The sequence below is a fragment of the Halichoerus grypus genome, chromosome 8 (assembly GCF_964656455.1).
Source record: "Halichoerus grypus chromosome 8, mHalGry1.hap1.1, whole genome shotgun sequence".
NCBI lineage: Eukaryota > Metazoa > Chordata > Mammalia > Carnivora > Phocidae > Halichoerus > Halichoerus grypus.
Window position 1 is genome coordinate 76,006,210 of NC_135719.1, and position 25,934 is coordinate 76,032,143.

At 34.8% G+C, this 25,934-nt stretch overlaps 1 protein-coding gene across 1 annotated transcript in view; it reads left to right on the forward strand.

The window, feature by feature from the left end:
- Positions 1-25,934, forward strand: part of AQR (aquarius intron-binding spliceosomal factor) — a 111,529-nt gene that overhangs the window by 36,189 nt on the left and 49,406 nt on the right. Inside the window, exons 7-15 of the mRNA XM_036109142.2 lie at positions 399-539; positions 1,912-1,980; positions 3,047-3,147; positions 6,597-6,673; positions 9,842-9,906; positions 11,129-11,245; positions 12,977-13,090; positions 14,680-14,783; positions 24,637-24,739. Of these exons, the coding sequence (XP_035965035.1) occupies positions 399-539; positions 1,912-1,980; positions 3,047-3,147; positions 6,597-6,673; positions 9,842-9,906; positions 11,129-11,245; positions 12,977-13,090; positions 14,680-14,783; positions 24,637-24,739 (891 nt within the window). The remainder of the gene's footprint in view (positions 1-398; positions 540-1,911; positions 1,981-3,046; positions 3,148-6,596; positions 6,674-9,841; positions 9,907-11,128; positions 11,246-12,976; positions 13,091-14,679; positions 14,784-24,636; positions 24,740-25,934) is intronic.

The following is a 25,934-nucleotide window of genomic DNA, read 5'->3' on the forward strand; positions in this document are numbered from 1 at the left end:
ATAATCCATAAAAGAAAAAAATAAAGGAAGTAAAACCATTATTTTAGGGATAACTGGCTGGCTCAGTCAGTAGAGCATGAAACTCTAGATCTTGGAGTCATGAGTTCAGGCCCCCATGTTCGGCATAGAGATTACTTAAAAAAAAAATGTATATATATATTTTTTTAAAAACACACAAAACATTATTTTATTACGTAAGGGTTACTACACCACTTTCATGATCTTGCCAGAAACCTATATTTGACTTGCTACCATTAATTATAAGTAAGCAAATAATCTTGTTTGTAATTATTTGGTTTTGTTAATAGACTCCTAAAGAGTCTACTGATGTTTGTTTAGGGGAGAAAAAGTGGAGAGCAAGCCATTTCAAAATAAATTTTTATTCTTTCTCTTTTCAGACTTTTAAGAAGAAGCCAGACCACTTCCCATTTTTTTTTAAGTGTATCTTGAAAGCAGCATTAGCTGAAACCGATGGTGAATTTTCACTCCATGAACAGACGGTCTTACTGCTTTTTCTTGATCATTGCTTCAATAGTTTGGTAATTTTACTTTATCTTTGGGGAAAACTTTCACATTTTCTTGTTTTTTAAGTTGAACATAAATGAAATTACCTCTATTGCCAACTCTTCATCCATGGTAATGGGGATGGAGGATAATGCCAAAAGCTTCATTTCAGTCACTTCTCAATAAAAACATTTTAGAAGATCCATTCACTTTTAAAATAGATTTGGACTGGATCTCCTTTTTTCTATCTATACTCTTAAGAAAAATGATAATCAGAACTGAAATTCTCCAAAGGTAGAGCATCATCGAGTCTGGCCAATATGAACTTTGAGTAATGAGATCTGTGCCACAGTTGCACACAGAAACTAGCTTTATTACTTTTCAGGCATGCTTCATGCACAAGCTGCCAGGTCAGCAGGAGAGTTATGTTTTGAGTTGACTGGTTAGGGGCAGTTGTGGATGATCTTTGAAAATCTCTTGGGTTGTGTATGACACATTTTCATCCTTCATAGGAGTATCTTCAAAAGAATTAAATATTTACAGTAATTAATATTTCATTTGCACTTCTCTACTGTGGTTAAGTGAAGGTCTGTGCCTCTGAACTGATAGTGCATTAGACCCATGCAGTGCATGGGGTTCTTTCTTATCTTAAGACTGGATATTGATGATTATTACTTGTTGTATTACTTGAGGTACTACCTCGTATGGATCGTGTAAAGGCATTAAAAAAAGATTCATGAAGCCCTGAGTGGATGCCATTATTACCTCCTTAACATTTATTAAACTACACAATGCAAATGTAAATATAAACATGATTCTTTATCAGAAATTGAACAAAAAAAGATTTATTTAGTATTAGTAGTTTGGTGCTAGGTTTGGTTAACTTAAAAGCTAGTTTATTATTGAAATACTTTATTTTTTTCAATATGCCATCAGTTCTCATTACTTGAGGTAGTTAGGTCTATGAAGTAGTTGCAAACACTGAATTGGCTAAAACTGAACCATTGCTCCTAGGGAAAATACAGGCTTAGGAGCCTACAAGCCTACAGTCACATTTTCATCAATCAATCAATACATAATCTTGTTTTATGTGTTTCTGTTTAAAGACACCTTACATAATAACATATTGTTGATTTATTAACCTTGAGCTCATGGCCAACAGCACTGTAACTGAAGTCTAAACAAACTTTATGTAACACACGTATTTTCTCCATAAAGTACATCACAGCCTTCTTGCACATAGGAACACTAACCAGCACTTCAAGTCCTTAATATGAAATATTAAAATACCATTAATTTGAAAGTATTGGTGGCATGCTTTCACCACAGGTAGTATATTCCTTATGTAAAGATTTAAGTTAAAATACTGGTGTGCTTATATATTTGTTTTCTTTGTGCCTTAAACAGGAAGTAGACTTGATACGGAGTCAAGTACAGCAGCTTATCTCCCTCCCAATGTGGATGGGCTTACAGCCTGTAAGTATCTAATTTCAGAAACTTATGTGTATATGTGTTATATAGGTGGATGTAGCTTTAATATGGATATAAAATGGTAACTAAAAATCCCCTTTCCTGCTTAGAAAATACATTTAGTTTACTATGCACTAACTTACCATACAAGTAGTTTTTTAATTTTAAAGTTTTTATGTATAAGCTAGTAGATCTTTCACCTAATATTATTATGAGATAAAATAAGGTAATATCTATTGAGCTCATGAAGAAAGGGTTAATTTAGCAAAATGTGGTTATTATTTCATGTGTGTCTTTGGATGAGACTAAATACAGACTTGAGTTTTTTATTTCCTTAGATTAGAATGTACACAGTTATAGGAGAAGGTCTAGATCATGTTTAATATTAATGACTTCATTTTTTCTTTCATCAAATCCTTATTAGATCATATGTGTCATTCTATCAAAACCAAATTAATTGTGATCTTGGGGAATAAAGTTATAACTATCAAATTTCAGGATAAATAATAAGTTTACTGAAAATTCCATTTCCTGCATATGGGGTTTTTGCACATAGCCAGATATGCAGGCTTATTCATAGGTACCAGCTGATGGTGATAAAAACAGACTTACATAAATAATGCTAAGTTAAAACTGATAAGTGCCGTTAGACAGAATATAGTCATGTGGACATTTCCTTGTTTACTTGTGACAGCTGTTTCTATGTTCAGTGTTTCAGACTCATTTTTCAAATTTCAGTGATTACACTAGTAAGTGTTAATGCTCTAATTTTTCAAACTTAAAGCCTTAATTTTAGAAATAAGAAAGAAATGTAATTGATTATTGAGCTTAAGACCTTGACAAGAAAAGGCAGTTTTTATTATTATTTTTTCTTGTTATTATTAACAATTATTGGAATTGAACAGTTTTTCAAAATAGAGTTATTAGTTTCTCAGTTTTCAGGTTTTATCTTGTTGCTTTCAGGTTTTATCCTGTTGTATCCGCACATTAGAAAACTAGCTAATAGTGGGTCTAATTTTTATCCTTGTAAACTTGGAGGTAACTGGTGATTTAAAGCACATCATTCTTTCAGGCACGATTGGAATTAGAATTAAAGAAGACACCTAAGCTAAGAAAATTCTGGAACTTGATTAAAAAGAATGATGAAAAGATGGATCCAGAAGCAAGAGAACAGTATGTTGCCAAAGCTTTGTTCCATGTTGGTTTGTTACACTGGTTGTGAGTCTTAGATGATATTGGCTGATTTGTTGTTTCCTTTATATAAGGCTGAACCAAATAAATAAGAAGTGCTTTTACTCTCATAGGAATATTTTTCATAAAGATCTGAAGGGAAAACCACAGCATCAACATGTTTTTCTTCTTTCTCTTCTGTCTGCCCCAGTGATAAGTATATCCCTGATCTTCTGTCTATTGACCATAGTTTGTCTGTCATGGATGGTTCTTGATTTTCTCCACAATCTTCAGGCTGTCAATCCAGCTTTTCTTTCTTTTTCTTACTCTCTTATTATTAACAGTGATTTTTATACATTTCAACCATCATTCATTCATTCATTCATTCATTCAACAAATAGTGAATGTTTATATTTTTGCCAGGTACTAGTGTAGGTATTGGGGATATAGCAGAGAACAAAATGGAAGTAATTCCTGCTCTATGGAGCTTGCATTGTAGTTGGGGAAGACAGCAGCAAACAGATCAATTATGTATTATTTTAGATGGTGATACAGGCTAGGGAGAAGAATAAATCAAGGATAAGGATTAAAAAAGCAAGTGAGGGTTATGGGTTCTTTTAATAGTAATATTTATAATCAGTTGGGTAAGTCTGGGAGTAAGTATTTATTTCATCAAACAAAGTGGTATTAGTAGGACACAGGGGAAGGATCTACATACTCCAAGAGCACTCTCTCTCTCTCTCTCTTTCTTTCTCTCTTTCAGGCTAACTGGTCTAACTGTGACCTTGCCTTATCTACGTGTGACTGTTGGAGCAGCACTCCTTGTTCTGTTTCCATCTTTTATTGTTCTTTTCCACTCACTCCTTTTTCTCTACTTATGTAAATATGCTGAAGACTCCCTTCCCTTGGACCTAGGATAACTTTCTAGATCTAGCTTATTTTTTCTTCCACTTAGGAGAGTACTCTGTACATGTGTAGCTAATAATGAAAGCCATGAGTATGGATGAGATGATTTAGTGAGATACATAAATCCTGAAAAGAGGGTTGAGGACAAAAGGAAGTGAAACCTGGAGTTATGCTGGTTGTTACTGAAAATGGGAAGAACTGTAAAAAGGTGCATGTCAGAGAAATGAGTTTCGGTGTAAGGGAGTGAGAGCTATAAGGACAAGATGTTAGGGTCAGAGTAGGAAAATTCCTTCTTTAATTTCCAAGTCTAGTCTCATCTCTCATGGTGTCTTCCCACCCAACAGCCTCTTGATTGAACTAATCACATGGCATCTGTACTACTTGACTACTCTTTTTTTTAAACCCACTCTTACCATTACCTCAATATGATTTAACCATAAATCTCTGTGGCCCTGTCTCCTCTGCTTTCCAGTCTTCGTATAACCCTTTGCTGTATACAGTTGGCCCTTGAGCAGCACAGAGGTTAGGAGCACCAATCGCCGCCCACCATACAGTCAAAAGTCCACATACAATTTGTGACTTCCCCAAAACCTAACTGCTAATAGCCTGCTGTTGACCAGAAGCTTTACTAATAACAGTCAGTGAACACATATTTTATATACTATATCTATTACATACTGGACTCTTACAATGAAGTAAGCTAGAGAATAAAAAATGGTAAAATCATAAAGAAGAGAAAATGTATTCACAGTACTGTAGTGTATTTATTGAAAAAAATCTGCATGTAAATAGACCTATACAGTTAAAACCCGTGCTATTGAAGGATCAGTTGTACTTCTGTTTGCCATGAACTCTATTTTGGCTTAAGTAATAGTCATTGTTTTTCCTCCTAAACTTGCCTTTCTGGACAATTTCTCTTAATTCTTCCAGACAGTAGGGCTTGGAATACTCCAGTCCTTTGACTAGCAGTTTATATCCCATCAACCAGTCCTACTGGATCTTTTGTCCTTTTTCTTCTTTCTTGTCTATTCACACTGCTGTTGTCTTAATTCAAGCCTTCACAGCTCCTGACTAAAGCACTACAATAAATTCCTATTTGGTGTTTCTTCCAGCTTTCCCACAACAATGAGCCTAACTAGCCATCTCTTTAGAAAATTTTGTTTTCTTTGCCATATTCCTATTCACAAGCTTTCAGTGGTTTCCTGGTTCCCATAGGGTAAACTCTAAACTCCTTGCAGTGGCATTCAAAAACCCCCAGCTATTTTTGCAACTCCTCCAAATCCTTGGCCCAGTCTGTTAATTGTTTCTTAAACATTGCTTCCCTAAGTACCCTTTCCCCTCTACTCCACTTAATTGAAGGCTAACCTAAGCACTTCTAGACAAACTACTTTAGACCACAGTGCTTTCTTCTTCTGAATTCCAAAAACATGCTGTGTGTTTTTTATTGAAATGCCGGCTGTTTGTGTAATGGTTAGAATATGTGTAGTTATTTAGAGAAAAGGTTCTACAGTCAGACTTAACTAGGCTCCACACTTGCTTGCTGTGTAACTGTGGGCAAGTTAGTCTCACCTCTTTCAGCACCAGTGTGAGATTGAGACAGTAAGTAGTACCAATTTCATAGGACTGTTGTCAGCATTAAATGAGATTATTCATATGAAGTACTTAACGCAGCTCAGATCCTGACACACTAAGTGCTCAGTTAATGTCAGCCAGTTTTATTAATTATGTGCTGGCCTGTGTTACTAATTACCTTTAAATTATAATACCTGTCATTCAAGTACATTTTAGTCATTCCCCTCCTTTGTATTTCCAGCAGGACTGGCATAATCATTTGCAGCTGTCCAATACCTGATGAATGTTTGTTTGTTGATTTATTGGTACACAGTGCATCTTAAATTAGTAATGAGTAGAAGAAAATTGTTGGGTTTTTTTTAAGGTTTTTTTTTAAGATTTTATTTATTTATTTTTGACAGAAAGATAGAGAGCACAAGTAGGCAGAGAGGCAGGCAGGCAGAGAGGGAGAAGCAGGCTCCCCACTGAGCAGGGAACCTGACATGGGGCTCGATCCCAGGACTCTGGGATCATGACCTGAGCCAAAGGCAGCCACTTAACTGACTGAGCCACCCAGGCGCCCCTAGAAAATTGTTTTTAAACCAACATTGAATTTTTAGACATTGTAATATTCTATTACGTGTGGTACTTCAAACATATTAAGGTATAAAATTGCTTATCTTATTTTAACTACATACTTAAACATTAAATTTTGAACCTTAAGGGCAGACTATAAATGAAATTTTAAAAACTCCTTTCTAGTTCTGACCTTTAAATCACAAGTGAAAACTTTCACAGTAAGAGAAAGGGGTGTTTCTTAGCTGGCTTATTACACCAGTAATAAAGAAGCAGCTGTGTGTTCAAATTATGGTCCCAATTTCAGAGAAAAATGGAGCATTTGAACAGTATAAGAAAGGCTGGTTCGACATTTAATTTTACTTTTGAAATAATTATTTTTCAAAAATAATTTGGTCAATGTTATTTTCTGATTTTAGAGCCTATCAAGAAAGAAGATTTCTTTCACAACTCATACAGAAGTTTATCTCTGTGCTGAAATCAGTGCCTCTTTCTGGTAACTATCTTCTCTTAGCTCATTTGTGAAGTTGTCATTTAGGTGCCTCTACAGTATTTACTAGTCTTCAGTGTGAAACCTGCTCTTAGAATAGTTTCAAATCATAATGACAACATATCTATCCTCCCCTTTTCATGTATATTACCAGTCTGAGTATTGTGACTGCCTTAAAAATTCACATGTTTTAAAGGTACCTGCATTGTTATTGAAATACTCATTTACTTAGCAAATACTTTTTGAGTTTGCTTGCTAGACGTAGGTCCTGAACGAGGTGCAGGGATATAGTGGTGAACAAGACAGTCACAGACCCACGTGGAATTTACAATATGGTGCTAGATAGTGTTTTTAAACAACATCAAATACTGTTTGGAGGGGAAAGAATTATTTTTGAGATATGAGCTACAAGACAAAATGGGAAAGATTTCCCTCCAACATGGCCTCCACTTATTGATGAAACAAATGTATGTTGTGTAGACTATATACTTAAAAATATACCATGATTATACTATATTTGTGTGTGTGCGTGTGTGTGTGTGTGTGTGTGTGTGTGTGTGTGAGATAATGCCTGTATACCAAGAGGGGCTAATTACATTATGCTGAGTTTGCAAGATCTTTATAAGCACTTAGTGAATGTACATAGAATATTTTTTATTTAATAAAGGTGTATATATGCTATGTAAGATTGGCTAATAAAATTTTATTTTCTAAGTGGGGTATAATCTAAAAACAGCTGTGTAGATGTATCATATTTATATTTTTGCATCAGAGATTGTAGCTTTTTTTAAACTAAAATACAACAGGATTACTTATAAATGCCGATCTTCCAAGTAATATTTTACAACTGAAAATCATACCTATAATTCAGTGAGGAATAGATGCTAATGCTGTCCATCAGCTATACCTGATTTGAGGCATAAGATTAGTCCCAGCATCAGTATAAAGAAAAAAATTGTCATATGCTAATCATCTAAGTCACTTAATATTAGTATTTTTAAGTCTTTCAGTTAAGTGGCTTAAATCTAGAAGGAAAACTTAGATTTCTCTTTTGGGGCACAAAAGGTAGTAATGAGTGCTTAGAAGTGCTAATGCCTATCATAATTAAGGTCATAAAAATGGACATCGCTATAGAATGTTAATTTTGGGGCATCAGCAAGGTTTGAAAATCAAGTAACAACAGCAGCATGGCATCTGCATTAATTTTAACAATCTTCAAACCACCAGCTGTTACCATTGTTTATTTATTGCCAGAAAACAAAATTTCATAGATTGACCTTGAGCTTTAATCAAAATTTGTTAACTCTGGCAGAGGAACCAATAAGATGATGAAAGTAGTGTGCTAGTTCAGAGAGGGTAAAGGTAGATGGATTATATAGTTAGAAAACAGAAAACTGTTTTTTTAAAAAAAATAAGGATCATAGTTTCATTTTACAGGGTTATGAAAAACAACATATCCTATCGGTTATTATAAAGGAAATCTGTGTAGGTTGATCTGAGATGTCAGGACTGCTGTCAGAAGAAAGGAAAAAAAAAAAAACACCCACAATGTACATAAGAAGCAAATGATAAGGATATCTTGGTGTCTGAAATTGGAATGACAAGGTTTCAGCTCTAAACTATATGCCCAGTAGGGCCAACTTACATAAAAATATGCAGCTTTATTCACCAGAGCTCAGAAGTTGAGTGGCAAGCATCATGTTCTAATTTTAATTTTAAATAGGTCATTGCCAGTAATTTTCTCAAACTATAAATAAAAATACAGAGTACAGAGTTTGCTCGCTTTTTAAATTTTGGAGAAAAATATTTTTCTTCTACAGTAACAAAAAAAAGCAGAGGACTAGTTTGCATGGATTTAATTTATAAGTTGCTCCTTTAAATTCTTTAGTTTCAACAGCTATATGACTAGATTATGTCTCAGAAAACCTAAATTCCAGTTCTAACCAGCCATTATTTTGTTCTACACTTTTACCAGGTCATTTTCTCTGGTTTTCACTTTCTCACCTGGAAAAGAGCTAGAATAGGCATTCTCTTGAGGTCTTTTCCAGCTGTGAAATTTTATGGTTATGTTATTTCACGGTCTGGATTTGGAGCATGTGTTAACTAGAAAAGTTCTACTTAATATTCCATATATTAGTCACAAAAGTATTCACATTTCTTCAGATGAAGCCTTCTATTTTCCTGTATACCACAAATAAATTAAATATTATGTGGATTTATTTAAGCATTCATAGGTTAAATCTAAGCACTGGGGTTAATCGCTACTGGGAGTCCTTAGACTAAGCAGCAGTGGGGACCCTGGAATTATTTCCTTCTTAATTGACAGAATCTTGGCAGGATGGTTTAGCTGGTAAAATGGTAGACTATTACTTGGCATTAGAAAAAAAAACAAAACTTGTACTCTAAAAGTTTGTCATGTTACAAGGTTGTAATTATTTAAAAACAAAAGTAAATGTTTTTAAAAATAGTACATTAATACTCATGAATAGCATAAAATAAGGTAGTGATTTAAAAATATTTCATTGCTCTGTCACTGACATTTTAATGTCAAAAAGTAATATATATATATACAGTGGAAAAAAACCTCCTCTAACAGTTGTCCCTTTAATTAGTTTGGTGTGTACCTTTCCCACCCATTTTCTTTGCATTCTACAGGTACCTATGTCTGCGTGTATACATACGTATATGTGTTTATGTATATGAGAGAAGTTGTAGGAGTTCAGTGTGTGAAGATAAGAAGGAAAGTGGGTCAAGAACTGATTTAAACCACCTTTTTAGTTCTATTTTGTTTTAGACTGCCTTTTTAGTTTTTGTATTACTCGGTTTTTTCAAATCTAATCATTTAGTACAGGTCATTTTTTATGACTAATTATTACAGACATTAGTAGATCTAAATCTAAGCACTTTAAAAATGTTTTTGCAAACCTGATACTTTAAATGTGTTTCTGACCCAAGATAGGTTTTTCATTTTCTTATATTTGTAGACATAACATAAGGGTAAGACCTGCCTTTTTTGAAATACAGGTGGGGTCCTTAACTCTGAATCATGATCCTGTCCTGATGAATAAGAGACAGATGACAGTTGCAATAACTAAATAACTGCCAATTTTAAGATTTAGTACATTGAATAGCCTAAGTAAGAAGATTCTAACATGTTTTCTCTGTTACTTCTAGAACCAGTCACTATGGACAAAGTTCATTACTGTGAAAGATTCATTGAACTTATGATTGACCTAGAGGTAAGAAATGTGCAGTGACTTTTCTGTTACATCATCTTTAATGGGGATAAGGTTGAGTATATGACTATATGAGATATATGAAATATTTCTTCATTACTTCAAACTGGCCTTGGTTTTTTTTTTTTACCTGTTTCTGGGTGTAACAGAGAGAGGAAAGTCAAAAGCAGTTGGCCCTTGAGGTTTTCAAATAGCTGTCAGATGGCTATTGTTTGTAGAAAAAAATATTATATAGTGTAGTTATTAGACATGAGTCTAGCAATAGCATTTTATTTTCTATCATATTTTAATACCCCATCATAGACGTTTTTGGTTTTGGTTTTGGCTTTTTTTTTTTTTCCCCCATCATAGAGTTGTGTGTTTTTTTTGTTTTTTTTAGAGTTTTAATTGTGGCTGAAGTTACGGGTTTATGGCCATCTCTTTAATAATCTCACTTTTCTAAATGTGCCTAAATATTGTTGATGAAAAAAGATATAGCTGCTATTGTCAGTTTTTTAAATTAAGATTCTTAAAGAAGATTTCATAATATTAGGTGCAAGATTTTGACAAAGTTCAGATGCAGAGTTGGTGTAATTCAGATTGAGTTCATTTCCTTTCCTTTCCCTCTTTACTACAGGAAATTGAAAGAAAATCCTTTGTGTTCATTTCTTATCTGGAGAGAGAGGGTGGTTTCTTGACATAAGGATTAGGGTATTGGACTAGCAGCCATTCATGAGATCTTTATTCAGATTCTAGTTCTGCCAGTAACTAAAATATAACCTCTGAGGATCTTGATAACCTCCTCTATAAAATGAGGATATTTGATTAGATTAGAGGTTTTCAAACTGATACCACTATCTCGACATTGTCTTACTGACTGTCACAAGGGGGATGTGGGAAGAAGATATGGAGAAAGAAGTCTTCACATAGAGATCCCTAGTCCCTTTTCTCTCAGAGTAGCACCACTTTTAAATCTATACACAATACATATTGGGATTTCATATAGGATTTTGTTTGAAAACTACTGGCCTATATATGTGTGAAATTTCTTCAGTGCTAGATTTTATTTTTAAACATTGCCACTGACTTTACTTATGGCATTGACCAGACCCCTTGCTTTGTGCACCGTGACTTTTGGGAGACTAGAGGGTACCTTGTATGTGATTGACACTTCTGAGCAAATTAGTAGATTTTACCTCTAGCTGCAGAGATCATACAGACTTAGTGCCATGTTTATTTTTTCTAGGCCCTACTCCCCACAAGGCGCTGGTTTAATACCATCCTGGATGACTCCCACCTTTTGGTTCACTGTTACCTTTCCAATCTTGTTCATAGGGAAGAGGATGGCCATCTTTTTTCCCAGGTGAGCATTGATAGATCTGAACTGTTACATACAGTTTTCATTTCTAAATTGATCTTTTTTTTTTTGCCATGAAACTAATACCAGTGGATGATATAAAGGAAATTTTGCTAAATATTGAATTGAATAATATAAATTCCTAATTAGTCATTTTAAAGTAAAATCAAGTCTTAATATAGAAAGTGAATGATTAAGAACTTTTGTTAATCATATGTGATTTTATTATTGGACTAAATTATGATCTTGGCAATGTAGTCCCACATACTCATATATTTTATGTTAGTAACCACTGTGGAATACAATAGATGATAAGCATTAATTTCAAGAGAACTATGCCCTAATATCATGGCTGTCTTTCCATAAGATGGTGGTGACAGAGACAGTTGATAGCATGGAAGTGCTCATTTGCTGCCTTGGGTAGAAAGACGTATTAGTGTTTCACATTTCTTGTTTCACATCTCCTTTTCAGGAGGAAAGTCTTCTAACAAACTTCTAACACTTGCCTTTCAATGAGATCATACTTGGAAATACAATTTTTATGTGTTTACATATTCTTTTTAAGAATTCGCTTATCTTGGGCGCCTGGGTGGCTCAGTTGGTTAAGCGACTGCCTTCGGCTCAGGTCATGATCCTGGAGTCCCAGGATCGAGTCCCGCATCGGGCTCCCTGCTCGGCAGGGAGTCTGCTTCTCCCTCTGACCCTCCCCCCTCTCATGTGCTCTCTCTCTCATTCTCTCTGTCTCAAATAAATAAATAAAATCTTTAAAAAAAAAAAAAAAGAATTCGCTTATCTTTTTTTCTTTTTTTTTTAATTTAGAGTGTGCAAGCTGGGGAAAGGGAGAGAGAGAATCTCAAGCAGACTCCCCACTGAGCGCAGAGCCCCACTTGGGGCTCAGTCTCACGACCCTGAGATCATGACTTGAGCCTAAACCAAGAGTCGGACGCTTAACCGACTGCGGCACCCAGGCGCCCCAAGAATTTTTTTATCTTGTATCTATATTTTTTCTCATTCTCTTATTAAATTTCTGTCTAGTGATTTGCCACATACATTACAACATATTAAAATTCTCATATCTGATCTTCCATAGATTAGAATTAAGAATAATACAGATTTGGGGTGAATGCAGCCGGTAGATTCTTGATGCCATTGCTAGGAAGGGAAAACAGGCCTTCATTAGCAGCAGTAACTAGGCCAAACAAAGGGCTTGATGGCCATGGAGACTGATGAGAGGAATAAATATCTTAGCTTTCCTCACCTTGCTGCTTTTCCCTAATAGAAGCAGTACACAGAGGAGAGTATCTTTAATTATGAATTCCAAAACCTTCATTCAGAAAATTCTGTATTAAGTGGCATAAGCAAAGGACCTCATGGGTTCCCCCTACTGGTCTAGTTCTATAAATTTGCAGTGATGTAGTTTTTTTCCATTAGTGTTTGACTTCCTTAGATCCTTAATGTCTGTTCATTATTGGGATTACAGTTTAAGTTCCTCTCTGTAGAAGTAGACCATGTCTATGAAATAGACTTTAATAATTTATTCACTAGACTCATACTTTATTCTTACAAAAATAACATGTTAGGATATGTTCTAAAGTGTTTGTTGCAGTGTTTACATTCCAGAGTTTTTCAGCACCTCTGAGAAGTTATATGGACTTGTTTATTCTTTATAGTAGTTTTTGTTCCTGGTTTCTTGTTCTTATGTTCACACAGTTTAGTAATGTAAATGTATCCTTTCAGCTTTTGGACATGCTTAAGTTCTATACTGGTTTTGAGATTAACGACCAGACTGGAAATGCTCTGACAGAGAATGAGATGACCACAATTCACTATGACAGAATTACTTCTCTACAGGTAACTGAAATGCAGTGCAGCCTATGCTTCTGCTCCATCAAGTTGGGTCACAAATAATTTAGTTTTGTGTAGTACAGATAGAGGAAAGTACTAATTTAATGATGTTTTCATATTGAACTTTTTAAATATTGCTAATTCTAATGAATCCATGGGGAAAAAATGGCTCTCTTCAGTCTTGAGAATCACAATACTGATATTTGACAGTCAAATTTTCTATCAGTTACTGGGCCAATTTGATGCATATACTTACCATTTTTATTTTATGAAAGACCATTCCAATATATTGACAAAGTATGTGTGAGCATTTTGTACATTTTAAAAATAAACAACCATAATGGGACTGAAATTTGCCAATACAGCTCAGCAATGTCAACAAAGTACCTTTTGTTTTCTATTACTGATCTCATCCTGCTCTTACTCTTTCTGGTGGCTTTTATTTGTCACTTTGAAGAAATTCAGTTCTTTCTGTTTTAAAGAGTCTTTTTGGGTAAAGACTCAGTCAAACTTAAGTTCAAATTGTCTTTCATAATCAATTCCACTATCTCTCAAGGACACTGCTCTCCCTCTTCTTTCCCAGAATGGCATCTGGATATGTGGAGGCACTATGATAGCCTCATCATTTTGGAAGAGGAGTGATCTGCACAGAGTCCTGGCTCAAATGTCTTTTCCTGCTCTTCTCAGAGCAGTAGTGTGTTTGTCCTGCTTCTGCCGTTGAAGTGACCACGGCTCGTGTGGCATGTGGTCTGCTCTCTTGGCACCAGGCAAGGCATGATGATGGTTCACGAGGAGCTTGGCTATCTCCTTGCTGATGAGGTTCCAGCCTTGCTCTTGGTGGTACTAGAGTTCTCCTGAGAGCTGACTCTCATTCATTTCCTAGCTTAAACAACTCACTGAGGCTTGGGTTGCAGGGTCGTTTTGCTATTACCTGTAGTAATCTCATGGCATGCTCACCAATAACCTTGGCAACTTGTGGTGCCATCTACTATGAGGCACATGAAAATATCTGCATCTTCTCTGTGCCACGTGGACATTAAGGAAGACTACCTTATACACTCTTACCCAGTCACTGTAATGCTGCTATTTTTGTTTTCTTACAGCTTACCCCATGGTTGGTTGGGGGTGTTACCCTGAGAGGTCCTTTCTTTCCAGAGTTCCAAAGTAAAAGCACAAACCACTGTGCTTTTGAATTCTCCCTCAAGCTATCTCTCCAGTGGGAATTTCCCTTGGAACTTTCTTTTAGTTTTGTTGCGCCAGTTCTTCATAATAAAGTGTTTTGTTTTATTTTTCTTTCCCTTCCTGTCAGTGAAGCTAAGGCTTTCGTGGCTGTTTTCATGTATCTTCAAAATACAGCATTAGAAATATAAAACTGAACATTGACTCTGTTTTTGCAATCCTGCTGGAATAATTTTAGTTTTTTCCCATTGTATTGAATGCTTCTGGCTAAATAAGGCAGAGGTCACATATGAGAAGCATAAGAAAGAGAAGTGCATTAATATTTTTTAAATATTATTTTTATTATGTAGTATATAAATTGTAGTTGATTGTATTAATATGTAGGCATTAGTTACTGATTTTATTCTCTTTTCTAGAGAGCTGCTTTTGCACATTTCCCTGAACTCTATGATTTTGCCCTCTCAAATGTGGCAGAAGTAGATACTCGGGAATCTTTGGTCAAGCTTTTTGGACCTCTCAGGTAAGTCGACATGAAAGGAAAACTGAATTTTAATTTTCTTTTTGCTTTTAATCATTTTGCACTACTAAGTAATGTAACTTGTTGCACCACTCTGTTGACAGCTAAAACTAGTGCTCCTCTCTAGCAGTTGGCATCTTTAAGTCACTTAGATATAATTATTGATCTTCTGTTTTGGGGGGCAAAATTTATATTTTTCATAACTTAAACATTTTTCCTAAATCATATATTTTTCTTAGAATAGAACATAAAACTGGTATCCCATCAATCATAATATAAAACAGAAACCAGTAAATGTTCATATGTGATATTAGAATATGAGAAAAATTTTTGTGTGTTCAAAATTTATGAAATTACTAATATTCTTTGACACTTAGCTAATACACTTCTTTGAAAATGGTAGTAAGACATTTATAGTACATGGTAGGCACTTACCAAGTGTGTAAATAGTCCTCAAGACATTCATTTGTGTGAGGAGTAGGTACCGTTTTAGAAATAAGGTCACTGAGACACAGATTTGTTAAGTCATTTGCCTAGATCAAATAGCAGGTAAGTGGCAGAGCTAGGATCCCAATTTCAAACCTAGGCAGTCTAACTTTAAACTGTGTTGTTATCTCCCCATTGTCCTTAATTCTTGGGAGAAATTATATTTAGTTCATTGACTATTTAAAATGAAACAAATTTGGTTTCAAATTGAAAGTTGGTTTGGTTGTTGATTTTCTTAAGATTTAATAATGACTCTTAAAATAACACAAAAATCTGTTTCATTCTCTTAATGAACTGCATAAAGTTCCATTGGACAGGTCAACTATACTATTTTTTAATCACTCTACTGTTGACACATCTTTACCTTCTAAATTTTTGGCCATTACTAACAATTCAGTAATGAACAACATTGTTTCTATATCTATATAAAAATTCTTGGTACTGATTCCCAGAAGCAGTATAATTGACTCGAAGGAATATCGATTATACCAACAGCATATGAGGATTTATTTCTTTCTCTACCAAGTAGGTAGAGAGATTATTGCTGATCCAAGAATAAAAGAACCCCCATTGTTTAACTTTGCATTCTGTGATTATCTTGGGGGAATTAAGCATCTTTCTATTTTTCCTGGCCATTTGCATTTCCTCTGTAACTTTCTTGTTATCTTTTGCTATTTTGTATTTCATCGCTTGTACTGATTTTTTTTAAAGAAACCTTTATTTATTTTGCATGCTCTGATATTTTGTCTAGTTTGTGTTGCAGTTATTTTGTCTCAGTTTCTCACTTTTAAACTTTGTTTTGGTGTATTTTGTTATTACGAATGTTTTAAATTTTTAATCCTGTCAGTCATTTTTATAACAGTAACAAATGGTTTATGTAGAAGGCCTTCATCACCATAAGATTATAAAATATTATATTTTAAAACACTTCCATAGATTTTTTTTTTTTATGTTCAGTTTAGCTGCATAATCCATATGGGGAATTTATTTTTGCCCATAATGCTCCTTTATACTCTTGTAAATTATTGAGGATGCTAAAAAACTTTTTTAATGTGGATTATAGCCATTATGTTCACTATATTAGAAATTAAAACTGGAAAATTTTTAAATACTTTATTAAAATCAATTAAAAGCCTATTATATGTTAGCATATGTAGTGTTAATGAAAAATGTATTGTCCAAAATTAAAAAAATATATAGTGGGGAGTGGCATTGTTTTGCATTTTTGCAAATTTTTTTTTTAATTTAAATTTTAGTTAACATACAGTGTAATATTGGTCTCTAAAGTAGAATTCAGTGATTCATTACCTACATGCAACACCCAGTGCTCATCACAGCAAGTGCCCTCTCTAATGCCCATCACCCATTTAGCCCATCCCCCACCCATCTCCTTCCATTGACCCTCAGTTTGTTCTCTATCGTTAAGAGTCTTCTTATGGTTTGCTTCCCTCTCTCATTTTTTTTCCCCGTTCCCATATGTTCATCTGTTTTCTTTCTTAAATTCCACATATGAATGAAATCATATGGTATTTGTCTTTCTCTGTTTCACTTAGCATAATATACTCTAGCTCTATCCACACTGTTGTGAATGGCGAGATTTCATTCTTTCTGATGGCTGAATAATATTCCATTGTATATACATACCACCTCTTCTTTATTCATCAGTCAGTGGATATTTGGGCTCTCTCCATAGTTTGGCTGTTGTTGATAATGCTGCAATAAACATTGGGGTGCATGTACCCCTTCAAACCTGTATCTTTGTATCCTTTGTGTAAATACCTAGTAGTGCAATTGCTGGATCGTAGGGTAGTTCTGTTTTTAACTTTTTGAGGAACCTCCCAACTGTCCTCCAGAATGGCTGCATCAGTTTGCATTCCCACCAGCAGTGCAAGAGGGTTCCCCTTTCTCTGCATCCTCACTAATACCTGTTGTTTCTTGTATTGTTAATTTTAACCTTTCTGACAGGTGTGAGGTGGTATCTCATCATGGTTTTGATTTTTATTTCCCTGATGATGAGTGATACTGAGCATTTTTTTCATGCGTCTATTAGCCATCTGGATGTCTTCTTTGGAAAAGTGTCTTCTTCCCATTTCTCAACTGGATTATTTGTTTTTTTGGGTGTTGAGTTTAATAGATTCTTTATAGATTTTAGATACTAACCCTTTATCAGATGTCATTTACAAATATCTTCTCTCATTCTGTAGGCTGCCTTTTAGTTTTGTTGATTGTTTTCTTCGCTGTACTGCAAAAGCTTTTTATCTTGGATCAAGTCCCAGTAGTTCATAATTGCTTTTGTTTCCCTTGCCTCCAACAGCGTGAAGTAAGAAGTTGCTACAACCAATAGGTTTCTGCCTGTGCTCTCCCCTAGGACTTTGATGGTTTCCTGTCCCACATTTAGGTCTTTCACCATTTTCAATTTATTTTTGTGTGTGGTGTAAGAAAGTGGTCCAGTTTCATTCTTCTGCATGTTGCTGTCCAGTTTTCCCAACACCATTTGTTGAAGAGACCCTCTTTTTTCCATTGGATATTCTTCCCTGCTTTGTTGAAGATTAGTTCCCCATATAGGTGTGGGTCCATTTCTGGGTTTTCTGTTCTGTTCCATTGATCTGTGTGTTTGTTTTGTGCCAGTACCATACTGTTTTGATGACTGCAGTTTTGTAATAGAGCTTGAAATCTGGAATCGTGATGCCTCCAGTTGTTTTTCTTTTTCAGGATTGCTTTGGCTATTTGGGATCTTTTGTGGTTCCATACAGATTTTAGGATTGTTTGTTCTAGGTCTGTGAAAAATGCTGGTGGTATTTTGATAGGGATTGTATTAGATGTGTGGATTGCTTTGGGTAATATAGACATTTTAACAATGTTTGTTCTTCTAACCCATGAGCATGGAATGCTTTTCCATTTCTTTGTGTCCTTTTCAGTTTCTTTCATAAGTGTTCTGTAGTTTTCAGAGTACAGATCTTTTACCTCTTTCTTTAGTTAGGTTTATCTCTAGATATCTTATTGTTTCCAATGCAATTACAAATGGGATCAATTCCTTGATTTCTTTTTCTGCTGCTTCATTATTAGTGAATAGAAATGCAACAAGTTTCTGCACATTGATTTTATATCCTGTGACTTTGCTGAATTCATGTATTAGTTCTAGCAATTTTTTGGTGGCATCTTTTGAGTTTTCTACATAGAATATGGCATCTGCAAATAGTGAAAGTTTGACTTCCTCCTTGCTGATTTGGATGCCTTTTATTTCTTTTTGTTATCTGATTCCTGAGGCTGAAACTTCCAGTACTATGTTAAATAGTAATGGTAAGAGTGGACATCCTTGTCTTATTCCTGACTGTAGGGAAAGGGCTCCCAGTTTCTCCCTATTGAGGATGATATTAGCTGTGGGTCTTTTGTATGTGGCCTTTATGATGTTGAGATATGTTCCAACTATCCCTACTTTGTTGAGGGTTTTTATCAAGAATGGATAAAAAAATTTTATTTTGTCAAATGCTTTTTCTGCATCTATTGACAGGATCATATGGTTCTTATCCTTTCATTAATGTGGTGTATCACATTGATTGATTTGCAAATACTGAACCACCCTTGCAGCCCAGGAATAAATCCCACTTGATTGTGGTGAATTATTCTTTTAATGTACTATTGAATTCGATTTGCTAGTATTTTATTGAGAATTTTCGCATCCATGTTCATCAGGGATATTGGCCTGTAATTCTCCTTTCTAGTGGGGTCTTTGGTTTTGGAATCAAGGTAATACTGGATTTGTAGAATGAGTTTGGAAGCTTTCCTTCCATTTCTATTTTTTGGAACAGTTTGAGAAGAATAGGTATTGACTCTTCTTTAAATGTCTGGTGGAATTCCCATGGGAAGCTATCTGGCCCACGACTTTGTTGGGAGATTTTTGATTACTGATTCAATTTTTTGGCTGGTTATGGGTCTGTTCAAATTTTCTATTTGTTCCTGTTTCAGTTTTGATAGTTTGTAAGTTTCTAGGAGTGTCCATTTCTTCTAGATTGCCCAGTTAGCATATTTTTCATAGTATTCTCTTATAATTGTATTTCTATGGTATTGGTTGTGATCTCTCTTCTTTCATTTGTGATTTTATCTGTTTGGGTCCTTCCTCTTTTCTTCTTGATAAATCTGGCTAGGGATTTATCAGTTTTATTAATTCTGTCAACCCTCTCTTAGTTTTGTTAATCTGTTCTACTGGGTTTTTTGTTTCTATATCATTTATTTCTGCTCTAATCTTTATTATTTCCCTTCTTCTGCTGGCTTTAGACTTTATTTGCTGTTCCTTTTCTATTTCTTTTAGGTGTAAGGTTAAGTTGTGTATTTGAGACTTTTGCTTCTTGAGGAAGGCCTATATTGCTATATACTTCGCTCTTAGGACTGCCTTTGCTGCATCCCAAAGGTTTTGGACTGTTGTGTTTTCATTTTCATTTGCTTCCATGTGTTTTTTTCATTCTTCTTTAATTTCCTGGTTAACCCACTCATTTTTAGTAGGATGTTCTTTAACCTCCATGTATTTGAGGTCTTTCCAAATTTTTTCTTATGGTTGACTTCCAAGTTTCATAGTGTTGTGGTTTGAAACTATGCTTGATATAATCACGATCTTTTTGTACTTTTTGAGTGACCCAGTATGTGATCTGTTCTAGAGAATGTTCCATGTACACTCAAAAAGAATGTGTATACTGCTGCTTTAGGATGAAATGTTCTGAATATATCTGTTAAGTCCATCCAGTCCATTGTGTCATTCAAAGCCATTGTTTCCTTGTTGATTTTCTGTAGATGATCTGTCCATTGCTGTAAGTGGGGTGTTAAAATCCCCTACTATTATTGTATTATTATCAATGATTTTCTTTATGTTTATTATTTTTTTATTTCATTTCTTAAAATTTAAATTTAATTAACATATAATGTATTATTGGTTTCAGAGATAGAGGTCAGTGATACATCAGTCTTATATAATACCCACTGCTCATTACATCATGTGCCCTACTTAATGTCCATCACCCAGTTACCCCATCCCCCCACCCCCCTCACCTCCAGCAACCCTCAGTTTTTTTCCTATGATTAAGAGTCACTTATGGTTTGTCTCCCTCTCTGATTTCACCTTGTTTTATTTTTCCCTCTCTTCCCCTATGATCCTCTGTTTGTTTCTTAAATTCCATATGAGTGAGATCATATGATAATTGTCTTTCTCTGATTGACTTATTTGCTTAGCATAATACCCTCTAATTCCATCCACGTCGTTGCAAATGGCAAGATTTCATTTTTTAGTTGGCTGAGTAACATTCCATTGTGTGTATATGTATATATTATATATATATATACCGCATCTTCTTTATCCATTCATTTGTCTATGGACATCTGGGCTCTTTCCATAGTTTGGCTATTGTAGACATTGCTGCTATGGACACTGGGGTCAGATCACTACATTTGTATCTTTGGGGTAAATCCCTAGGAGTGCAGTTGCTGGGTTGTAGGGTAGCTCTATTTTCAACTTTTTGAGGAAACTCTTTATGTTTATTATTAATTGATTTATATATTTGCGTGCTCCCAAGTTGGGGGCATAAATATTTACAATTGTTAGATCTTCTTGATGGATATACCCCTTAATTATGATATAATGCCCTTCTTCCTCTCTTGTTACAGACTTTGTTTTAAAATCTAGTTTGTCTGATTTAAGTATGGCTACTCCAGCTTTCTTTTGATGTCTGTTAGCATGATAGATGGTTCTCCATCCCCTTACTTTCAATCTGCAGATGTCTTCAGGTCTAAAATGAGTCTCTTGTAGGCAGCATATAGATGAATCTTGTTGTTGTTGTTTTTTTTTAAATCCATTCTGATACCTTATGTCTTTTGATTGGAGCATTTAGTCCATTTACATTCAGAGTGATTGTTAAGAGATGTGAATCTAGTGCCATTGTGTTACCTGTAGAGTTGGTGTTTCTGGTGATGTTCTCTGGTCCTTTCTAGTGTTTGTTGCTTTTGGTCTTTTTTTCTCCACTCAAAGAGGCCCCTTAAAATTTCTTGCAGGGCTGGTTTAGTGGTCATGAATTCCTTTAGTTTTTGTTTGCCCGGGAAACTCTTTTTATCTCTCCTTCTATTCTGAATGACAGCCTTGCTGTATAAAGAATTCTTGGCTGCATTTTTTCCCATTCAGCACATTGAATACATCCTGCCACTTCTTTCTGGCTCACCAAGTTTCTGTGGACAGATCTGCTGTGAATCTGATCTGTCTAACCTTGTAGTTTAAGGGCTTTTTTTTTTCCCTTGCTCCTTTCAGGATTCTTTCCTTGTCTATGTATTTTGCGAATTTGACTATGCTATGCCTTGGCGATAGTTGACTTTTGTTGAATTTAATGGGATTTCTCTGTGCTTCTTGGATTTTGGTGTCTGTGTCCTTTCCCAGATTGGGGAAGTTTTCAGCTATAATTTGTTCAAATAAACCTTCTGTCCCTTTTTCTCTCTCTTCATCTTCTGGGACTCCTTCCAAAAGGTGGTCGCTTTCCTACTTGTAGACTAGTTTTTGTTCTCTCAGACCTCCAATTGATTTCTTGGGCGTTCAGAATGATTTGATAACTATCTAGCTGTGTTCAAGGGATGAGACAAGCTTAGGGTCCTCCTACTCCTCCACCATTTTAACTCCTCCCCTGCAAATCTCTTTAATGTCTGGCTTAATCAGAGACAGTTGGATTTGTAGATCTGCTTCTGTATTTCATTTATTGTGAGATACTGTTTTGGTTGAAGTAAATGAAGAAATTCCCTTATGCAAAAGGGAAGTATATTTTAATAGCCTTTTCAAATAATTGTGAATATTTTTCTTTGATACCATATCACAACTTGACAAGTGGAAGTTTCTTAAATGTTGGTTTCAATGTGGTATCTGAAACCATATTAAGGAAGTCTGTGCAACTAAAGTGAATTAATTTTAGAAATGGAGACATTTGCCTTGCTTATGGATGAGAGGACTCAATTAAGGTATGAATTCTGCCCAAATTGATCTGTAGGTATAATTCAGAATCCCAGCAGGATATTTTCTAAAAATTGACAAGCTTATTCAAAAATTAATATAGAAGGACAAAGAGACTAGCCAAAACCATTTTGAAAAAGAACAAAGTTGAAGTTTTCCCACTACCTAATTTCAAGACTGCCTGTATAGCAACAGTAATCAAGACATTGTGGTATTGAATAAAGGACATATAGACATATAGATCACTGGAACAGAGTAGAGTTCAGAAATAGACTAGACATATATCTTAGTTGATTTCTGACTAAGATGCCAAAGCAACTCACTGAAGAAAGGATAATCTTTTCAACAACGGTGGTGAAACAGTTGGACGTCTATATGCAAAGTATGAAACTTGACACATACTTCACATCATGTACACAAACTAACTCGAAATGAATCACAGACATACTTATCAGAACCAGAACTAATAGGACATATAGGAGAAAATTTTGTGATTATGGTTTGTGCAAAGATTTCCATAGATTTCCAAAGCACAATCCATAAAGAAAAGAAATTGATAAATTGGACTTTATCAAAATTTAAAACTTTTACTATTTGAAAGACATTGTTAACAGAATGTAAATACAACCCCAGGCTGGGAGAAAATATTGACTGAACACATATCTGATGATGGACTGGTATCCGGAAGTCTCAGAACTCAATAATAAGAAAACAATTTAAAAATAGCTAAAGAGGGGCTCCTGGGTGGCTCAGTTGGTTGAGCCGGCTGCCTTTGACTCAGGTCATGATCCCAGGGTCCTGGGATCGAGCCCCACATAGGGCTCCCTGCTCTGCGGGAAGCCTACTTCTCCCTCTCCCACTCCCCCTGCTTGTGTTCCCTCTCTCACTGTCTCTCTCTCTCTCTCTCATCAATTAAATAAATAAATAAATAAAATCTTAAAAAAAAAAAAAATAGCTAAAGATTTGAACAGATACTTCACCAAAGATGATACATTTCAGTAAGCCACAGAAAGATGTTTAGCATCATTAGTTATTAGAGAAATGCAAGTTTAAATCCTAATGAGATACCATTACATGTCTATTAGAATTGTTAAAAAACATGCTCTGTATTGACTTTTGACAAGGATGTGGAACAGCTGGAATTCTCGCACATTGCTGGTGGGAATTCAAAATGGTAGTGCCTCTTCGGAAAAATGTGACCGTTTCTTGTAGTTAAACATGCATTTACTATACAATCTAGTGTTCTCATAGATATACCCAAATGAAAATTTATGTTCACACAAAAATCTGTGGGGAAATTTGTATAGTGGCTTTATAGTTGTCCAAAACAGATACCCTTCAACTGGTGAGTGAATAAACACATTGTGCTACATCTTTGTAATGGAATACTGCTCAGCAGTAAAAAGGAACCAATTACAAATGCACATGGGTGAATTTTAGTTGCATTATGCTAAATGAAAGTAACCAGTATCAAAAGGCTATATAATGTATGATTCCATTTATATATGACCTTCTGGGACAAGCAAAATTGTAGAGATCAAAAACAGGTTACTGGTTACCAGGGACTGGGATAGAGTGTGTGAGGGCATTTGGCGAGGGTGATGAAACTATATTTAAGTAATGGAAAGCTGTTCAGCTCATGGTGGTGAATGCACGTTTTCCAGAATTCCAGTTTTTCACTTGGAAATTCCAATTTTATCTTTGGCAACAAATACTATCAGTTGTTTTCCTTAGAGTTATTGGTTTATTTTGTTCAGATTTGAAAATTTTTTGCCATTTATTCAAGTTTGAATAACCATAGTTTGTCATTAGTTCTTTGAAGTAAAAATTGTGTGGAAAATGTGTACTTCCTATCTTTTCACACAGAATTTTTAAAAAACAGATATTCAAGAGTCCAAATTGAATTATATTAATAATTTTAAGTAGCAATTTAATTTCAATTAATAAATTAATTTTGCTACTTCATTAAGGGCATTCTTAAATGAAAGTGGCTTTTTTCCCCCTTCTGCATGTGGCAGTAAGGAATGCTATGGCTCCTTATAGCCCTGGTTGGTACCACCGCCTTCACCCATGCCAGCAGTTTTACCCACCATTGCTTTTCACTGTGTATGTAAAGATAGTGGAAAAAACAAATAATGTCTTAGTATTAATAGAAAAAAATACCGTTCTTGCAGACTTTCTAGAAATAGGTCTCAGGGACCCACAGGGGTTTTGCAGAAGACCTTTGAGAACCTGCATTAAGGGGGTTAACTTTCATTGCTGATTTTTTTTATCTGCTGCAGTTTCATAGGGTTATATTTGCTAGGTAAAATTTTTTAAACCATCTGTGAAATTGTGTGTTTCAAAAATAAAGTAAGTTAATAAGATACTCTGATCCGAATATTCCTTATTCTGCAGTTCAAATACGCTCCACCAGGTGGCATCATACCTCTGCTTGTTACCAACTCTTCCTAAAAATGAAGACACAACTTTTGATAAAGAATTTCTTCTAGAATTGCTGGTAAATATTAATGTTCTTTAAATTTTCCCTTTCTTAAAGACGTGGGTTGATACAAATTTTTTCCTGGGCTAAAGGTTAAGTAGGTCATTGCTACCTGTTTCACAGTTACATCATCATATGATTTTGTCAGATTTCTTATCTATTAGATTTCTTTTCTTAAGTCTTTAACCTTTTAAAACTGCTTCATGGCGTGAATTCAGTCCATGCAAACATTAATGAGCAGCTTCTGTGTCAGGCACTGGATTCAGGCATTAGGGATACATTGATAATTGACACCATTCCTGCCTTTTAGAGGTCATAGTTACACAGACACAGGTAATACATATGCATTCATATTTATCTAACCATTTATTTTAAAAGTTATTTAAATATGGTACCTTGAATATTAAGGCATACCTTTATCATTAGAAAACTGAGGAATATTTAGAAAAGTTATCACTGACTTGGTGGTTTAAGAATTCTAACGGGTTTTTCAGTCATTTTGGGAAATAATGGACTTTAATACTTTTTTGGTAAGGTTTTTTTTTTTTTTTGGTAAGGTTTTATTTATTTATTTTTTTAGTGCAGTTTTAGGTCCACAGAAAAATTGAGGAATAGGAATATTTTATTTTTAGCTTTAGAAAAATAATTCATAAAATGCATGAGTAATTATATCCCCACTCTGAATATTTAAGCTGTTTGCAGTGTTCACTTTTATAAATAATGATGTGGTCCTGGCACATGCCTGTTTGTGCATATGTGTGGACATTTAGGAGCGGTACCTAGAAGTGAAATTATTTGATTGAAGCATGTGCTTATTTAAAAGATAAGATTCCGCCGAATTATCCTCTGAAAGATGTATGTTCCTACCAACAGTGTATTAGAGTGTGTCTCCTTAAGCAGCATTGGATGTTAATGAGTCATCCCAATTTCTGCCAGTTGCATGAGTAAAAAAAAATACCTTGTTTTAATTTTTTTGTTTTTAGTTCGTTTTTTATATCTCTACAAACATAAACTGTGTGGGTGTGTATATGCATTTTTTACATGTATGGAACCATAATAGGTACACAGTTTTGTGATTTATATTCCAAGCTCATACTTTTAATATAGGGTGTAAAATACAGTCTCTTACTATAGAGAAGATGATGCTAGTTTTGGGGATAGTAACCAGAAGCTATTGGTAGCAGGTGTTTTAAGCCTGATGACAGATGTTTAA